The sequence below is a fragment of the Mustela nivalis genome (assembly GCF_964662115.1).
Source record: "Mustela nivalis genome assembly, chromosome: 3".
Lineage (NCBI taxonomy): Eukaryota > Metazoa > Chordata > Mammalia > Carnivora > Mustelidae > Mustela > Mustela nivalis.
The window spans coordinates 67,197,547-67,216,727 of record NC_139022.1 but is presented as its reverse complement, the minus strand read 5'-3'; the positions used below and the strand labels follow the sequence as shown (position 1 = coordinate 67,216,727).

Genomic DNA, 19,181 nt, shown 5'->3' with positions numbered 1-19,181 from the left:
TATAAGTTTAGTATAAAAAAACCCATAATTTGATTGTGGTAAAGTAGTAAAGTAGAATGTAGATGTTAATTAGTCACAGGTAATTTTTAAAAATGGAATTATAAATATTGTCTTCAAGAGCCAGAGCAAGTGTGTAATAATCATGAACATTTAATTAGAATTTAATAGTGTTAGAAAACATAATGGAGAAAAATCACCTAACTGGACAGATGGCGTAACTAAAAATTCATGATTAACATTGCCAAATGGGAACTTAACATCATCCCAGAAATTCCACATTTCTCAAGTAAACTACATCTCATAATGCTAATAATGCTTATTTGATAATCTTCTCACTCCTCGTACTCCCATACCTGCTTCTCTTCTCATTTTCGCTAATGACTTTGTTGACTAAGCTCCAGAAGGGAAGCTTGGTTATCTTGCCAGACCAAATTCAGAAACCTTTTAGTTTTATTCCTGTGTCCTGTTATGAAGCTTTCCTTCTGTAAAAGCCAGCTTCCTCCGGCCATCAGAAGGTTCAGTTACTCGGCGTGTCTGGCATCACTAGCATCTCTATTGGATTATTACAGTCCATGTAAATGGGGCTCTCCGTGCTTCAGAAGGAATTTCTCTCATCATTTCATCATCTCATCCCCTTCTGCTTTTTTTTTTTTCCCCCTCTTTTCTCCCCTTTGTGGTAAGATACCTTGAAGGAATTGTCTACCTGCTTTATCTTACCTCACGGTCACTGATGACAGCTGGGTTGAATTCACTGGCTATTATTCTGTCCTTGTCTTGTCCTTGTCTTAGGCTGCTTCCTGTTAGCTTGTAACAGTCACTTCATCCTCAGATTTCAACCACGTCTTCTCTTCATTTCTACACCACCACACATTCTCCTCCTGTCTCTGTGTGCTGCCCTTCTCGGTCTCCATTGCCACTTCCTTTTCCCTTTCCTGTACTCAGATGTTTTGGGGTTTTCCAGATTTAGTTTCAGTTCAAATTTCTTTTCACTTAACTCCAGGTATTTCTATCAGTTCTCTGTCTTAAGGTATCAGCTGTAGGCTGTCTTACACTTTTCTAGATATCCTTTTCTCTAATTTCTAGACTTAACATATCTAACCTCCTTTTGGCATCTCCACATAGATATATTTAAAGTATCTAAAATTTAACATATCCTGAACTGAATTTTGATTTTCTCTTTGAAACTTGTTGCAGTGCTTGGCTTTCATCTCAGGAAATGCCAACCTCTTAACTGCAGTTGCACAAGACAAAATGGTGGCTCATATCTTTCTTGATTATTCATTTTTATTCATTTACATCTAATTTATTACTCTTTCTGATGCTATCTCCCAGTAGTGTTTTGAATTCAGATATTTCTTTCCACCTCTGCTTCTCTCTCCCAAGTCCAGCTCCCATGATTTCTCTCTCACATTGTTGGAGTTGCTGCCTAACTGGTCTCTGATTTTCTGCCCTGACTCCTCACATCCATTCTCCATCCAGGAGCTGGAGTCGCCTTCTAAAATATTATTTCATATTGTTCCTCATTTTAAAACTATTCGATGATTTCCAATTATACATAGAATAATTCTAAGTTATTTAATGTGGATGATAAGTAGCATAACCTTAGTTCTTTATCTACCCAGCTCAGGACCAGATTGCGTCTGTTGTCCTGATGTGATTGTTAAGTATTGTGCCTTTTGCTCTATAAAGGGTCCCCATGATGCATTATATGGTCATCCTGACAAAAGATACCTCATGACCTTACCTCTCCAGTCTTACTGTCTTCATTCCCTCAGGCCAGTCAACTTCCTTCAGGTTGACTGGTCTTCATTCAGCTGATGAAAAACATCTTCTGCCTTAGAAACTTTGTTGTGTTGTTCTTCGTAACTTTGTTTCCCTAGTGACACCCATAATTCTCTATCATATCCCAGTTGTTATCTTCAGCACTTGTCTCAATTGAATAATCATACATTTATTTAATCAGTGATGTGTTTATCATTTGCCTTTTCCTAACAGTTGGTAAGATCCATAAGGGGAGAGGCCACTCTGTCCATAATGCCTGCAAAATGTCAGGCTCACATATATTCCCAATTGTTGACTACATAAATACAATTCTTTGTGCATTGATGAGATTGTATAAGAAACCAGGTGGATTCAGGATTTTCTTTTAATTTTAAATATATGAGCACTCACCTTAAAACCTTGTGTACATTGCCACCTTCAGGACTAAAGAGTTTTGGTGTTTCTTTTTATATTCAGTTGCTTAAACAGTGGGTAAGGAATGATATTCTAGCATCAGAAAGTTTCTTATCCAGATCTGAATTTTCATATTCAGATGACTTCTCTCCTGGTTTTGGCTTTCCCTTCTCTTGCTGTGGCCAACCCTTACCCATGTTTATATTTGAAATTGATTCATTTTCACGTAACTTCTTTTTCACTTATTGCTGTGTGTGAAGCGTGTGCACCTACGCAGATTAAAAAAAAGGAGAGAGCAGTGAGAGATCATCAGTTTTGGTATTTTCTCATTTATGAAAGTATCCTAACTAAATAAAGGGGATTAGGAGAGTAAATATATGATATTGTTTAAACTCACATGAGCGCTAAGGTCCTAGTTACAAAGGGTTTGTATTTGAATATTTCCCACAGGTCTTCAGATGGAGTGGAGGAAGCTTCACGTTACATCAGACGCTGCCTGTCCGAGGCGTACTGAGCATAGCCTTGTTCACCAGAGGAGGCTCTGTGTTCTTAGCCATTTCCCAGATGAATGCCAGGCCAAATTCCCTTTTACTCAGATGGTCTGGCAGCGAGTTTATTAACTTTCAAGAGGTGCCAATCAATGGGACAACACAAGTTGAGGCCTTGACTTCAGGCGATGATATTTATTTAATTTTTGCCAAAACTGTCTTTCTAGGTGAGAAGATAATAGTGTTTTTACTGTATGCATCGTTGTCAGAATTATCTAGCATTCACGTAATATGTTCTGTATGAAAACATGTAGCTCTTGGAATAATTTTTTGTGAGTCTATTTCTTGATGGATAGTGTATTGGCTGTCAGCTGCAAGTGGATTTTGGGAAAAAACTCATGTTATAAGTGACGTGTATAGTCTTTAGATGATGAACTACTGCTTTAAAGTTTTATTAAAATAAAATTTGGGATGGGCATGTAAAATGGAAAGATCTCTGAAAAAAAATCTAAAGATCTTATATCCAGAATGCAAACAGTGACATTTTTTGGGACTATACTTGGGGATCCCTTAGGTAAATTAATAATAATAATAATTAGCACTCAGCAACTTTTGGTTAAGACTATTTGAAAATATTCTCTGAATACAAATACGCTTTTTTTTTCCTGCCTAGTGGAACTTGCATAGGTAAAATTTCAACATTCCTAAAAAAACAGAACTTGTGTTTCTGTTCTTTCTTTAATATCAGATCATGATGAATCAGTGGCCAGCCATATATGTACTCCATGTGGTAAATGTGAAAAGACTTTTGAAGTGTTTCCTACTAGGTTGTATTTTTGCTTAACTAAATGAAGTTCGAGGAATATCCTACTAAATTTGTTTTTTAAATTAATTTGATATCTTTGTTAATTTTTTTTACTGTGTAATTTTGTCATTTTTTTCCCCTGTAACTTTTGCCTTTTATTCCATTATTGTAGGAAATCAGAATTCAATTGATATTTTCATCTGGGAGACAGGACAGTCCTCTTTCAGATATTTTCAATCCCTGGATTTTGCTACTGTTAATAGGATCTACTCCTTTACACCAGCTTCAGGAATAGGTAAGGGATTTTTAAACTGCTAACTAATCTGAAATGCAGTGTGGAAACCTAGAGCAATTTTAATCAAATTGGTTTGGAGATATTATCACATTGCCAGACACTAGGTATTTTAATAAGGATGTAAAATCAAGATCTTAATAGAAACATCTATCGAAATCCCAGAAATTCAAAAGGACTAATAGTTTTAAAATGGGTATTTGAGCTTGAGAAGAATCAGAATAACTGAAATATAACAAAATCTTAGTGAAGGATATAGTAAGGTAATGTATTTCTTTTGTTTAGAGAAAAGTGAAGAGTGGCATTACATATAGTAATATGTTTTAAACATGAACGTATAAGAGGATAATAGGTATCTGCCTTGAAGTCTTTTTGAAAAGTCAGAAAATGATTATAAGAACTCTGCGGTCCTTTTTCACTCTCCAATCCTTCTTCCAGTCTGGTCCTTTCTTGGTTTTCTGTACTTTAAGTCACACTTTAGAAACATAAGCAGTAGTTTTATTCATGGTGATTTCCAAAACAAAGTTTGTTAGTGAAAAACCAAGGGGTGAATGTTGTCTGGAAGGCCATGGGACCATTTCAGAGCTGGCAAAAAATCAGGTGGTGGGCCCATCGTAATAAGGCTTGGAAGGCTACGGCAGTGGGTGTGGTGAGCCTGTGGGGTGCCTCCCAGAGCCAGGGGCATGCTCATGAGTCAGCATATCTCTGTTTGATGTGCCCAGAGGAAGCTAGCAGACAAACCAAGTGACTCAGCCCGTGAGTCTGGATAGATTAAAGTCCTGCTTTTAAATTGAGACATAGTGATTTTTTTTAATGAACTAAACAGCACCATTTATTGATTAGACGTTCTATGTAAGTCAGTGTTTAAAGTTATGAAGAATTCCTTGCCTTCAGGGGTTTAATGTCTGGTTGGAGAAGCAAGAAGAATATTAAGACAATAATTCAAGATTCCAGTCCCATTTGCTCTGTGAATGGTAGAATTGAAGTGGGTAAGAGGTCTCAGAGTAGAACGTGAGCTAGGCCTGGGTAGACTGTTATGAAATGTTGTGGGTAGAGGGAAAGATGTGAGCAAAAGAGAAAGGTTGAAATATACGACATTGCGGGCACAATGAGCAGACTAGAGTGGTGGGGACAGAGTGTTTGACCCAGAATGTAGTGGTGGTAAGGTTGGAAACATAGACACTAACATCCATACAAGGAAGTCTGGAATGTCAGGCTCAGGATTTGATCTGTGTTTGGATGGTTCAGTGGTTCCCAAATATTTTGCCTTAGAAACTTTTCATCCTCTTAAAAATTTAAGGATTTCATATAGATTCTATCTACTGATATTTATTGTATTAGAAATTAAAAAGGAGAAATTTTAAAGATACTTACTAATTCAATTGAGAATGATAGCAATGAACTCATCACCTGTGAATGAAAGTAGCATGTTTTATTTTTAAAAAATATATTTTCCAAATGAAACTTTTGTAAGAAGGGTGGTATCATTGTTTTTGTGAATTTCTCTAATGTCTGGCTTAGTAGACAACACCTGGATTCTCATGTCTTCATCCGTATTCTACATACTGTAATATTTTTGGTCATATAGCCTGTAGAAAATCCCACAAACGTTCATGAAAGAATGAGAATTATGTAGACTAATAACGTCTTAGTGTTAGTACAAAAATAGTTTTGACTTCACAGACCCTCCTAAAGTGTCTCAGTGACTGCTAGGGGTCCGGGGACTATACTCTGAGCATTATTGGGGTAGAGAAATCCTTAAAGGCATTTCAAAAGCAAGTGGTGATTGAAGGCATGTTTTATAACTCCACCTAGCTTTGGTGTGTAGAATATGCTGGATGAAACAATTGGCAACCTCCCAGGCAAGATTCCATATAGAAGCCTCTGTAGGTGGTTAGAGACGTGGTCTTGATGAAATCGGTTAGAGGTTTAGATTTTGGAAACATCGATGCATGTCTCCAATCTATAAAGTAAAATCTAAAATCTATGAAGTAAATGATAAAAGCCAAAATCTGTAAAGTAAGTGTTACTGTGAAGAGTAGAGGCTTTAGCACAAATGCAGGAGTCTGTTCTTGTTGTTTTTCTCCTAGGTGCCTGGCTGCAGTTTTCTGTAGCAGGCACCATAATCCTTAGATACTGTCTTCCGCTGTCGCCTCCGCTGCTAACCAAGCATCGGATCTTATGGATCTCACACTTGTTGTGTATTATCTATCTCACTGTGCTTTGTTTCCCATATCCCCTACCCCTCCTCAGCCCTGTCTCTGCACCACGTTCTCCTAGACCCTGGTCTCCTTGGATCTGGACTATTGCATCATTATCTGCCCTCCACTCCAGGTTCACTCTGCTGTCAGCGTCCTGTGTCTATCTCTGTTCTGAACGTCCTCTCCATAAATAACTTCTCTTTATTTGTCAGACTCTGACATGCCATGAAGCTGTGATGTTATCCTGTGAAATACAGTTCTGTGGCTTTCTTATCATTCACTCAGCAATTGATTTACTGCATAAATTATGTATCTTTCATCATGTATTTGTTTAGTCGGTGTCTACTTGTCCTTTAATTTTGAGGCTTTTTTATTTTTGCTTTTCCTATACCTCAAGCGTTCAAGTGGACTAACTGTATCTACTTGAGTCACTTATTATAATTCAAAATAGTTTCCTAATGAATGTTTTTAAGGATGACAAGTGCTGCCTGAATGGGCTGTTAATTGAAGTTATAGAATTCCCTTTAAAGATTTTTAAAGAAATAGAATAGGCACACTTTCTAAAAGAATTTATGAAAAAATTCTGCCAGAGGCTTGTTAAGGGACCCATTGTGAGGTCTTTTTATTTCTTTTGTTTCTGTGACTTGAGGTTGTAGAAGTATGAAAAGATTATGAGTAATTATTTAGAATGGCTTATTATAGATCCCCTGAAAGCTGAAATTATGCATTAAATAATATTCAAGGACTTTCTTGTTTTGAATATGTCAAATATTAGATTGGAGCCATGGCTGTGAGGATTACATATTTATTCTGCTTAATGACTTGACAGAGATTATTGGGTAGAAACCGAATTCTTTAAATGGAAAAGGAAGAATGAACGTGACAAAGGCTGCAAGGACATACAATCTTATCTTTCCCTTCTTCCTTCTTTCCTCCCTTCTTTAATAGATTTTTAAAATGCCACTTACCTACCCGGCATAGTGGTAGGCCCTGAGGAAATAAAGGTAAACAAATTCTTGTACATCCCCTGCCCTGAAGAAGTTTTAACATGTGGTAGGGAAGGGAGACACGATGTATAATAACACAAGTAAGTTTCTAACTACAAACAGGTAACTGCTCTCAGAGAAGAAAGTTGCTCTACTCCCACAAAATGGAGAAAACTTGACCAGGACTAAGGGAGGCCCAGAAAGCTTCTGTAAGGAAGAACCATTTAATAATTCTACTTCCCCTTCCCCTTCTCCTTCTTTGCCCAACACTCTCCGCTTCACCAAAACCGTCACCTTTGAAAATCATCATCTGTGGAAATCATTTCGAGGAACTCATCACTCTTCATCCCTGTGTAGTCACCATAAGAAGCCCAGGCCCCCTTGGGAGAAAGTGACTCATCCCATCTGGTCTGTGTGTGCACAGGACCACAGGAGCCCTAATTTCCAGACGAGGGACTCAATTCTCTCCCTGCCAACTCCCCAAACCCTTCCACAGCATCCCCCAGAACAGTTATACTGTGGAACTTTTCTCAGAATGCCCCTCATCTCCTTGCACTGGAATCCCGCCCTATCCTGAGGGCACTGCTTCCCTCACAGCCCTGTCTGGCTGTCCTCTGTGTTACTGGTTTCTTCTCCCAGATCTCTTAAGAGCTAGTAATGCTCCCTCTAGCTTTCTGTCCTGGGACTTCTCTATGTTCACTCACTCCTTAAATAATCTCAGCCATTTAGGATACTTTGTTTGTTCATAGTTCTGTTAACTGGAAGGGAATTCTATAATCAGTAACGGTTAAAATTCTGTTCCCCAGAGTAGACTTAAGGGTTTTTTTCCCTTATAAACTCCTGGCCCTGTTCTATGATCTCGAACAGTACAAATAGCTATTTTCTGAGAAAACACTCTCTGCATACAAAAATGCAGATTTGAGCCCCATGCATTTCCTACTCTGAATGTCTAATTACCTATTTGCTACCATCTCATACTTTTCTGGTTGGGAGGAAGTGAATAGGGTATATCTCTAAGAATTAAGATACATAATCAGTGATGCTCAGAACACTTCATGATTTTGGTTGAGACTGTAGATCGATTGATTGATTGAGATTGTAGAATCATTTAAACTTAGGAGATCTTGAGGTCCATCTGAAGAATTTGCTCTTCACTGAGTGTCTTCAGTTTTACAGAGCTTTATGAAAAATATATGATCATTTTTAAAAACCAAATCTATTAATAACATTTTTCTTCATTTTTACCTTTTATGCAACAATTACTAACTTGCAATAGTACTTAAATAATTACCATAAGTAAACATAATGAATAATTCTTGATATTTGATATTTTAGAGTAGGAATATGGATCTTCCATTGTAACCGTTTAGGCTAAAATTTTCATGGTTTCCAGTTCTGTGTGCCTTTTTTTTTTTTTTTAAAGATTTTATATATTTATTTGACAGAGATCACAAGTAGGAAGAGAGGCAGGCAGAGAGAGAGAGAGGAGGAAGCAGGCTCCTTGCCAAGCAGAGAGCCCGATGCAGGGCTCGATCCCAGCACCCTGATATTATGAGCTGAGCCAAAGGCAGAGGCTTAACCCACTGAGCCACCCAGACACCCTGTTTTAATGTTTTAATAAGCAAATCCATCTTAGTTTATATCTTTATATTCTGATGTGTTTCTTTAGGTACTGGAATTTGTGCATGTTTCTGGTTGGTTTCTCATGCTTCTCCCTAGTTTTAAGTCTGAAGATTGCTTAGTGGCCTATACAATGTAGTAAGCTCCCTGACTCCAAATTTCCCCTGCTATATAGTGTATAAGGTTCTTTACCTTCCATATTTGCTAATATTTGCCATTGCATTGAATCGTTAAGAGCATCTTTTCCTACCAACTTTTCAAAAAGCATTGGCAACATATACTCTGAGATCAAAGATTTGTTCAGATCCTTTGGCCTAATTACTACCTTTAAGAATTTATAAAGTGAACAGGCACCTTTGTGGCTCAGTTGGTTGAGCATCTGACTCTTAATCTCAGCTCAGGTCTTGATCTCAGGGTTGTGAGTTCAAGCCCCACACTGGGCTCCATGCTGGGTATAGAGCCTAGTTTAAAAAAAAAAAATTATCAAGTGAAAAGAATTAATAACTTTCTCTAATTAATATTGAAAAATATAAAATAATGAACAATGTAGAGAAATTAAGTATATTTTGAAGATCAGCTCTATAGATTATGCATTAAAATCATAAATTTGAATGCTTTGTAGTGACACCTATGAAGTGCCATATAAATATAGGATTAAGCTTCTTAATTAAGAATTTTTTTGTATTTAGTCTGTTTATAATTATGCTTATCATAAATTCTTATGGATGGTGACAGGAATGGAAATTATAAAAATGAAGCATTTATTTGTAGGATTATACATATTTTTCACTTTTAAAAATATCCTACCATGCAAAATACTAAATACTGAGTCCTAAATACTGAGATGAATAAGAGTCCACGGTCCATTTGAGCTTTACTATCCAGTGGTTTCTTATTTATTACGTGGATTGTGGGTTTACTGTTAGGTTGGGTCACGCCACAGCATTTAAAAAATTGCTATTTACATTTAGTTATTTCAAATAGTATTTCAGTTTTCAGAAATCAGCTCAAATTTAATTAACCCAGAAATCAAAATAGAACTTTAAGTGTAGAGAAGTTTTGCTTTAGTACCATGGTGGGGCGTGTGCGGTGATATGCACGTCTCACTGTAGTTGCCTTTTCTTTCCTTTCCATAGTCCACATCCTTCTTATTGGCCAAGCTACGTCTGCTCTTTACTGCTGGAATTCAGAGCTGAATCAATTCTCTTTCATTCTGGAAGCCCCTTCTGCTCATGATGCAGCTTCTGTTACAGTAAAGTCCTTTAATTCAAGCAAGAGTTTAATTGCTCTAGTGGGAGCTGTCCACTCACACATGTATGAGCTGGCCTACATCTCGAGCCAGTCTGACTTTATTCCTAGGTAGGTTCAACATTTTATACGAAATGTCTTTATGCTCACCATAGTTTTATGTGGCACCTAATTTCTAAGTGTTTATTTAGTGACCGGAAATATACAAAATATGAGTAATTTATAATCTAGAAATTTGGCTATGTTCCATACTTCTTATATCTATGTTATGAAGTTCATCAGTATTATGAACAATTATATTATAATTTTATTTATGAAATATGATTTTTCCAAATGTTTAATATTAATCAGTGTTCTGAGAGTTTTATGTTTTTGTATATGTATATACCTGATATTTGTAGCAGCTGACTTATTTGATATACTTCTTATGCTAGTTCAGGTGAACTGATATTTGAACCTGGTGACAGAGAAGCTGTAATAGCGGTAAACATCCTTGATGACTCAGTTCCAGAGGAAGAAGAATCCTTTAGAGTTCAGCTTAAAAATCCCAAAGGAGGAGCAGAGATGGGTATTAACAGTTACGTAAAAATAACTATTCTGTCTAATGATGATGCCTATGGAGTCGTTGGATTTGCTCAGGTAAAGGTCCCACACTTAGAAATCAAAATGACTTATTCAGTGTCTTTATTTATTTTAAAGCTTTTATTTATTTATTTATCAGGAGAGAGGGAGAGTATGGGAGTGGGGCAAAGGGCAGAGAGAGAGAGGGAGGAGGGGAGAGAATCTCAAGCAGACTCCTTGCCGAGCACAGAGCCCAGTGTGGGGTTCGATCTCTTGACCCTGAGATTATGACCTGAGCTGAAACCAAGAGTCAGACTTTTAACCAACTGAGCCATCCAGGTGCCCCTGTTCATTGTATTTATATATCAGTTGTTGTCAGCAGGCAGTCCTACTTTGAGTATCTTCATCCTTTCTCCTTTTTCTTTCCCCATTTCACCCCCCAACTCTGCATTTTATGGTGAACTTTCCTGATGTCTTATAATTTATATTCCTACACACAGAAGCCTCTGAATCAACTTGTCCTAAACTTTTTTATTATACTGATTCCTCTTACAAGACTGAATTTGAAATGTTGCCAGTTGACCTTGGTCCTGGAGTTTGGCTCCACTATTAGCCTCATCTCTAGGAAGTAATGATGAGGCAGATTCTGAATAGATTATATACTGTATTTTGTTATGTGTATATCCCCTACAAATATGTTACTTTCCTTTGTGTATTGAAGGAGAAGGGAGAGAATGCATGTGTGGGGGGTTATATTTTAACTATACCTGCATTTTACACATGGAGGTGCTTTCTCCTGAGGAAAGAGAACTATATGGATCTTACCAGGTCGACTTCCATGCTCCGACTTCCTATTCCTTTACCCATAAGCAAAAGGACACTCTCTATATTGCATCATTTAGCCCTATTGGCCCACTCTATCTTGATTTCCTAACTAAAGTTAAGAAAACTGCAGTTTTCATGCATTGTTCTCTGAAATATTCTGCAAGTAAGGAAAATTCAGCTAAAAGTGGCTTAAACACCAAAACCATGTCCACAGAGAAGATGGGCTTTGGGGTTGGATGGATACTTTACTGTGTCACCATGACCCAGATTCTTTCAATTTCTCCACTTTGCCAGCATAAAGTTGCTTCTTCATTTGGTTGTTCGAAAGTTGGTGTTATTGTTAGGGCCATTGCCTTCTTGTTTATGTCTCTTTGGGGAGAAGGAAATGTGGCACTTGGGGTAATGAAGAGATTTCCCAAAAGACTCTGGAAAACTCTTCTTAGGTCTCATTGGCCAGAACTAACAAGGGCACTCACTCATCTGTTCATTCATTTATTCATTCATGTAGCAGTTATTTAACAGACACCTACTGTGTACCAGATACTGTTTCAGATGCTAGAGATATATCAAGAAGTAAAACAGTAAAAAATCCCTATCTTCATTGTCCTAAGTCATGGAGGAGGCAAAGGGAGACAGACAGTAGTCAGAGACATGCGAGACATCTGTACTCGGTGTGATGGTAATAAGTGTTCTGGGAAAACATTTGGCAGGGAGGACGGATGGAGATTGTGAGGCCAAGGGGTGGAGTTTGGGTGTAGGAACTAAAACATAGGCTATCAGGAAGGGCAGCACTATGGAAGTGACCTGGGGACAAAGGCCTGGAGGAGAGAGGGGAAGAGCATTCAAGGCAGGGGGAGCCATCAACGAAAAGAAAGGCCTTGGAATGAGGCCTTGCCCATCTGGTGCAGCAAGGGGGCCACTGTGGCTGAAGTCCGTGTAGGAGGGAGCGATGAAGCCCAAGAGGTGAAGGGCCAGCGTTCTGTTTCCAGCTTCCCCAGCAGCACCCACAGGTTTATGACTTGCTAGGAAGACTCAGAGGACTCAGGGTTTCACCATACTCTTACTATGATTTATTACAGCGAAGAGGATACAAAGCAAAATCGTAAGGGAAAAGGCATGTGGTGTAGAGACTCAGGAAACCATGGGAACCACACAGGACACACTTACTTCCCCCAGCATTGAGATGAATTGTGACAACATGTGAGAGGTGTTGTCAACCAGGGAAGCTCCTTAGAGACCCCACTGCCTGGATGTTAACTGTGGACTCTCAGCCTGACACATGACAAAATTCCAGACCCCCCCGAGTGAAAATAGGTGTTGAGTATAAACCACACTGTGTGCACAGTTCAGGCACAGGGAGCCAGTGTGCGTTCCAGGAACGGCGAGAATCCTCCTGAAACCCAATTTCCCAGACACCAGGCAAGGGCCAACTTTAGAGCAGGCCTTCGAAGGCTAGCAGGGGAGCCACTCTGTGAACTCACACCTGCGCGAGTCCCTGAGTACCATCATGAAGTTTTCCCTGGAGGGAAAGCGTTGGGAGTGGAAGAGCAACTTGATCTGACTCACATTTTAAAAGAACCACTCTGGCTGTAGAATTGAGACTAGATACACAAGCCCCAAGGTTGAGTCACATGCTCTGCTAACTGAGCTAGCCAGCTGCCCCCTATGCATATTTTTAAATCAACATATTTTCTGTAGGAAGGTTTTAATGCTTTGCACAAGATTTTATTACTATGTAACATTTGTAACAATATATTAAAATGCAGTGTAAGGTACTGCCATAGGATAGGCTATCTACTCAAACTATATTCTAAAATAGAAGCTTTTAGAAGCTGTAAGAAATTCATGGAGGAATTTCTTTTCAAATTACCATAATAAAAAGACAAGAAAAAGAATTACAGGGTGCCTGGGTGGCTCAGTTGGTTAAGCAACTGCTTACTAAGCCTGGGTGGCTCAGTTGGTTAAGCAACTGCTTACTAAGCCTGGGTGGCTCAGTTGGTTAAGCAACGGCCTTTGCCTCAGGTCATGATCCTAGAGTACCAGAATCGAGTCCCACATTAGGCTTCCATGGGGAGTCTGCTTCTCCCTCTGATCTTCTGATCTTCTGCCCTCTCATGTTCTCTCTCACTCTCTCTCTCTCAAATAAGTAAGTAAAAAATCTTAAAAAAAAAAAAAAAAAGAAAAAGAAAAAGAAAACTATTACTGGGAAAATTTTTAAAAAATCTTTATATTCCATATTCTGTCTTTATTGCTTATGGATAAAGTAGGGGTGTTGTAAGAAGGGATTCTTTGGAGCATTAATTTTGAGCAAAATAACATTCAGCGGCTCTCAGGAGATACTGCAAATGTTAGAGGAGGAGTTCCATTCACACAGAGGTAGAAATCAGTCTGGAACAGAGGAAAGAGGTCATGGAGTCTAGATGAGAAGAGGGGCAGTGGATATTTCTGGCAAGAGAAATAGTTGTAAAGACCAGGTGCCGAGGATGAAACACCATCAATGGAAACTGCACAGCCTGCAGAACATTTTAGAGGATATGAATTTAAGGTTAAAAGACATTCGTGAGTAATCAGAAGGGGTGCCCTGGTTCTCTTGATGTCTTTACCTCTGAGTGGGACCCTAGAGGCCTTGTAGACCAAAACTTATTTTACAAGTAGAAAACAAAACCTAGAGGGGTTGTCAGAAGTTATACAGGGGAAGAAGACTTCACTCATGTCCTGACTATATGTCCTTTCATTTCTAGAAACTTTACATACTATATGTAATGCTTTCTAAAAAGTGTATGCTTTCTGAATGTGAAAATAAGATGTTCATTGAAGAAATTTGAAAATTACAGAAATAAGAAAACAAAGTAAAAATAATCCTATACTGATTAACATTTTAATTTACTTTAACTTAGTTTTTCAAACATGGGGTGCCTGGATGGTTTAGTTGGTTAAGGGTCTGTCCTGCTCAGGTCATAATCCTGGAGTCGTGGGATTGAGTCCTGCATGGGCTCCCTTCTCAGCAGGGCGCCTGCTTCTCCCTCCTCCTCTGCTATTTCTCCTTCTTGTACTCTCTCTCTCTCTTTGCCAAATAAGTGAGTAAAGTCTTTAAAAAAAATTATTCAAACGTGTATTTTCAAATTAAAATCGTGGTCATCATCTACTGCTGTTTTTTAAACTATGTTTTTCACTTGTGTTGTTTTTATGTTGTATCATGCTGTTTAGTACTGTAAAATTTGCACGTGCACAACAGCTTGAAATATGTATGTAGGTAATTTCAGCTAATCCCTTGTGACTTCCTGTGTGTTTTTCAGAATTCATTATATAAGCAAGTGGAAGAAATGGAACAAGATAGCCTTGTAACCTTGAATGTTGAGCGCTTAAAAGGAACATATGGTCGTATAACCATAGCGTGGGAAGCTGACGGAAGTATTAGTGATATATTTCCTACCTCAGGAGTGGTATGTAATTTATAAAATTATAGGACAGTCACTTTTAAGTTATGGTTACTATTGATGCATGGGACCAAACCCTGCCTTATGGATGAAGTGTTTGAGTTTGACCATGTCATCACTGGATTTCTACTAATCACCACAGAGAGGGAATCAATTTAAGGTTAGTTTAAATGTTGTGATTATTATTCTTTTTTCCTATAATGCCAAACTTACCTGTAAAAAAAAAAAAATCCCTTTTTAGGTTCAGTACATTGGTTTGCCAAATTAGGGTTGTATTTACATGGTCAGAAAGATAAAACCAATCAAACTGGAGATGGAAATGTGGTTTCAAGATTTGGGTAAAATGGAGGCAGTAAACAGGGAACAAATCTATGTAGGATAGTTATACATATGAAAAAGCAGATCAGAATTGTTAAGTGATGTAGGTTGAGTTTCCTGTAGATGGGACTCTGAGATGGAGAGTTGGGGTGGATTCCTGAGGAGACACATCTGTAAGGAAATAAGGAAGTTAGGAATGTGCAGAGGGGGATGTTGATCCCTGGGAGTTGCGCCTGGGGTTGAGTCTGTATGGACTCATTGAGTCTGGAGCTGAGCTGGTCCTTTGGAGTTATTTCCAGTTGGAGAAAGGAGGATGAAATTCTGCATCCCCATCTTAGCCATCCTGGACTTCACACTGCCTTCTAAGTGGGGCATAACCTTGAGTGAGAGTTTACTGCAGCTAAAGGCAGTTCCCAGTGAGAAACACAAAAGCTGTTAATACTACCAGCTAGGGATGAGTGCATCAGTCCCAAGAAGGGATCTGGGCAGAGGATCACTTTGTCTACTATTGGAAAATAGTATAAAATTGGGACACAGGTTGAAGAATGGAAATCAGACTGGGTCAGAGAAGCTAATGACTTGCAAAGAGAGTTTAAAGTACCTTTAGTTTCTAATTGGAAGATGGTTGGACCTCTGGACTCATCTTGGGTTTCATAGATTTATCCACCTATTTTCCCCAAATGCTTCTCTGAAGAGTTCCTTTAAAAGACCTCTCATGAAATTCTCTCAAAAAAAGATAGATGAATGTTATGGTCCACCATTTCTAGGTTTCTTTATTATTTGAAAGGAGATTAGAGCTTCAGTGTCTTAAAAATGTTATGGCAAATTTTATTGCTTTAAATGTTTACACAAGTCACCTAAACTATATATTCAGCTATGTAAGTTGTATCTATCGGGTTCTGTATGTTCTGAATTATATTTTCCCAATTAATCTTTCTTATATAAACATGATTAAAATGGTTTCTATTTAAATGTATAATAGTATCTTAAGTGTAGACCATATTTGGGAGATTAATTATTTTATTCAAGAGTCAGCAAACTTTTTCTCTAAAGGGCCAGTAAGTGAATATTTGAGACCCGTGCGCTATTATGGCTCTTTTCTAGATACTCAACTTTGCCTTTGTAGCACAATAAAGTGTGGGACAGTATGTAATTGAATGAACTTGGCTGTATTCCAGTAAAACTCCATGAAAAGGATTTGGCCACAGAGTAGTAGTTTTGTGACTCCTGATTTTATTAATAAAGCTCTTGAGTTTATATCCTCAAGTGCCTTCTTTAGGTGGAGAAATGAGTGTCAACAAAATGGACCTGGCATGCTAGTTTGAATGATTGTAGTTTGTAGCCAGGTTGCTAGAGATTACAGTATGAAGCAGAGAGTGATTGGAAATGACTTCAAGGAGCAGATGCCTTTTAGCAAATGTGGGTTTTACTCTAGGCAATAGAGACACAACAGGAGGAGAGAGATGTTTGATTCGTCTCTCTTTTTATCTTTCTCTCTCTATCTCTATTTTGGTTGATTCATTCTTAAATTATACATCTGTTCAGCGTTTAACCAAAGGAAATCGCAATCCTGGCAAAATTTTTGTAGAGAAAAATGTTTAAACTAGTATGCCACCTTCTTTTATCTTTATGGATTTAAAAAAATATATATATGGTATCCAGGACTTAGACTCCCAGAGAGACTATGTACTCTGTATTTTAATAGAATGTAGGCTTCAGGATGTGACAATTTGGCTATGTGTTTTATCGGGTTATGTTTCTGTAATGGTTTACTTTTTTCTTTATTCCTAACAATCTTCCATTTTTAATATGCAAAACAGTTAACTGATTTGTAGAATTATATTGTGTTGCTTCATTTCCTCTCTCATTACTTAAGTTGTGGTCAGTATTGAAAGAAAATTTTAATCTTTTGATGTTCTTTTTTTTTGTTTTAAGATTTTATTTATTTATTTGACAAACAGAGATCACAAGTAGGCAGAGAGGCAGGTAGAGAGAGGAGGACGCAGGCTCCCTGCCGGGCTTGATCCCAGGACCCTGATATCATAACCTGAGCTGAAGGCAGAGGCTTTAGCCCACTGAGTCACCCACGCACCCCTCTTTTTATGTTCTTATTGCACAGTCATAATTACAAAATAAGTAAAATCTTCTTTCTTTAAAATTTTAGATTTCGTTTTCTGAAGGCCAGGCACTGTGTACAATCACTCTGACTGTTCTTGCTGATGATGTACCAGAGTTATCAGAGATTGTGAGCATAGCACTGGTTCGGATTACCACAGAAGGGGTAGAGGACCCATTAAAAGGTGCTGCCATTGATCAGAAAAGAAACAAATCTGTGATAACAATTCTGCCCAATGACTCACCTCATGGCTTGGTGGGTTGGCACCCTGAGTTTCTCTTCATTAGAGTTGCAGAGCCTAAAGGTAAGTGTTGTTAAATATTTTTCAGGTTCTAGTTTTATTGGGTAATTTAATTGTAATGTTTACTAGAAATATAAATCCCTTTTGTATATTTATATATTTTTTTAGTTTGACAGATCATACTCAATCATTTTTACTTTTTGTTTATTAAATTTTATGATCATGTAATCACCCAGGAATAGTGCTGTAAGAAATGCTTGTATTCTTTTGAGGTGTTATAGAAATATCAATATTTTAGTAAGTCATTGCAGTAAAGGGTGACAGGTTTTTATTTTACTTTCTCTTTGTTATCGTTTATTTATCTGTTCTCTTTCCCTTCTCAGATTCCTCTATGTAGATTTTCATCAGTTATAGGCAACAATAAGCAACACAGTGAGTTGCATTTGGTACTCGGGGTATTAATTGTTAAGCCCAAAGCTATAATTTGAATAATAATTTTTCTGTGAAGTTTAAGTAACCCGTCCCTATTTTCTTTAAGCTTAGTGCCGAGATCTTTGCCTAAATAACTATTCATTTCAGCTTTAGGATTAATAGATTAAAGGCCATTTGACTTTTTTGAACAAACATACTTGAGCATGTATGTATTTATTTAAAATACGCAATGTGAAGCCTCTGAAATTTTCAGACAGTAACATGACGTCTTTCAGAGACCATTCACTTAAATAGTTGATGGGGAAAATGGCATATAATTATGTACCTGGGCCTTTATATGTCTGTATATATGGGAAAAAAAGCCATAGACTTAAAATATGTTCATTTATTCATTCAACCAACATTTTGAAGCAGCTAGTAAGTGCCACAAATTGTGCTGTGTTTTCTGGAAACAAAGAGACACAGTCTTAGGTTCTTAGAACCTCACAGACCAGTGGGGAAGATTGACAAGCATTTTTTTGGCCATTTATGTAGCAAATTTAAATTTAGATTTAAAAATCTAAAAACTAAAATTAAAAAATTGATGCTGTGACAGCCTTTGATCCTTGTGACAGACCTCAGTAAAAGAAAATTACTCTTCTAATGATTAAGTTATTAAATGACGACTTTGTGTAAGTTGTCATTTTTTAAAAGATTTTATGCATTTATTTATTTGAGAGAGAAAGAGTGCAGAGGGACAAGCAGACTCCGGTGCTGAATGTAAAGCCAGATGCAGGGCTTGGTCACCACGACTGTGAGATCATGACCTGAGCTGAAACCCAGAGTCAGACGCTTAACCCACTGAACTGCCCAGGCGCCCCATAATTTTTTATTTTCAAAATCTTCTTAGCATTTGTAATTAGCTGTCAATCTGCACATAAGTAGTTTCCTAAGATTTCCAGCAATTTTTGTTAAAGCTCATGTTATATATAAAGTAGGAGGGTGCTTTAGAGAACCTGAAGTGAGGATTTAGAACTGGGATATAATGTACTAAATAGAGCACAACTTTGCAGACAGAGGGGAGCAAAGCACAAAATACTTCTTGGCTGGGGGAATATACATTAGGATAGTGCAGAATATTTCACCTGAAATTCTTTGAATGGTTCAACTACAAATAGAAAATCTTGTTTACTTGAGGCATGTCTTTCTCACAGAGAACATCACCATTCTTCAGTTACCAATTGTTCGAAATAAAGGACTGTTTGGGGCCATTGGCATTCATTTGATAGCTAAACCCAATTTCTTATTGCATGTCGATAATCAAGCTACTGAGAATGAAGATTATGTGCTACAAGAAACAATAGTAATGATGAAAGAAAACATAAAAGAAACTTACATGAAAGTTGCCATTTTGTCGGTAAGTTTAAGCTGCAATGAATATGATATAAAATAAAGGA

The 19,181-nt window shown here is 37.7% G+C and overlaps 1 protein-coding gene across 1 annotated transcript in view; it reads left to right on the top strand.

Annotated features, from left to right (window-relative positions):
- The window catches only part of ADGRV1 (adhesion G protein-coupled receptor V1), a 545,909-nt gene that overhangs the window by 154,980 nt on the left and 371,748 nt on the right, over nucleotides 1-19,181 (top strand). The window contains exons 50-56 of the mRNA XM_082725840.1: nucleotides 2,626-2,890; nucleotides 3,641-3,763; nucleotides 9,704-9,926; nucleotides 10,250-10,454; nucleotides 14,498-14,644; nucleotides 17,121-17,376; nucleotides 18,939-19,141. Of these exons, the coding sequence (XP_082581966.1) occupies nucleotides 2,626-2,890; nucleotides 3,641-3,763; nucleotides 9,704-9,926; nucleotides 10,250-10,454; nucleotides 14,498-14,644; nucleotides 17,121-17,376; nucleotides 18,939-19,141 (1,422 nt within the window). The remainder of the gene's footprint in view (nucleotides 1-2,625; nucleotides 2,891-3,640; nucleotides 3,764-9,703; nucleotides 9,927-10,249; nucleotides 10,455-14,497; nucleotides 14,645-17,120; nucleotides 17,377-18,938; nucleotides 19,142-19,181) is intronic.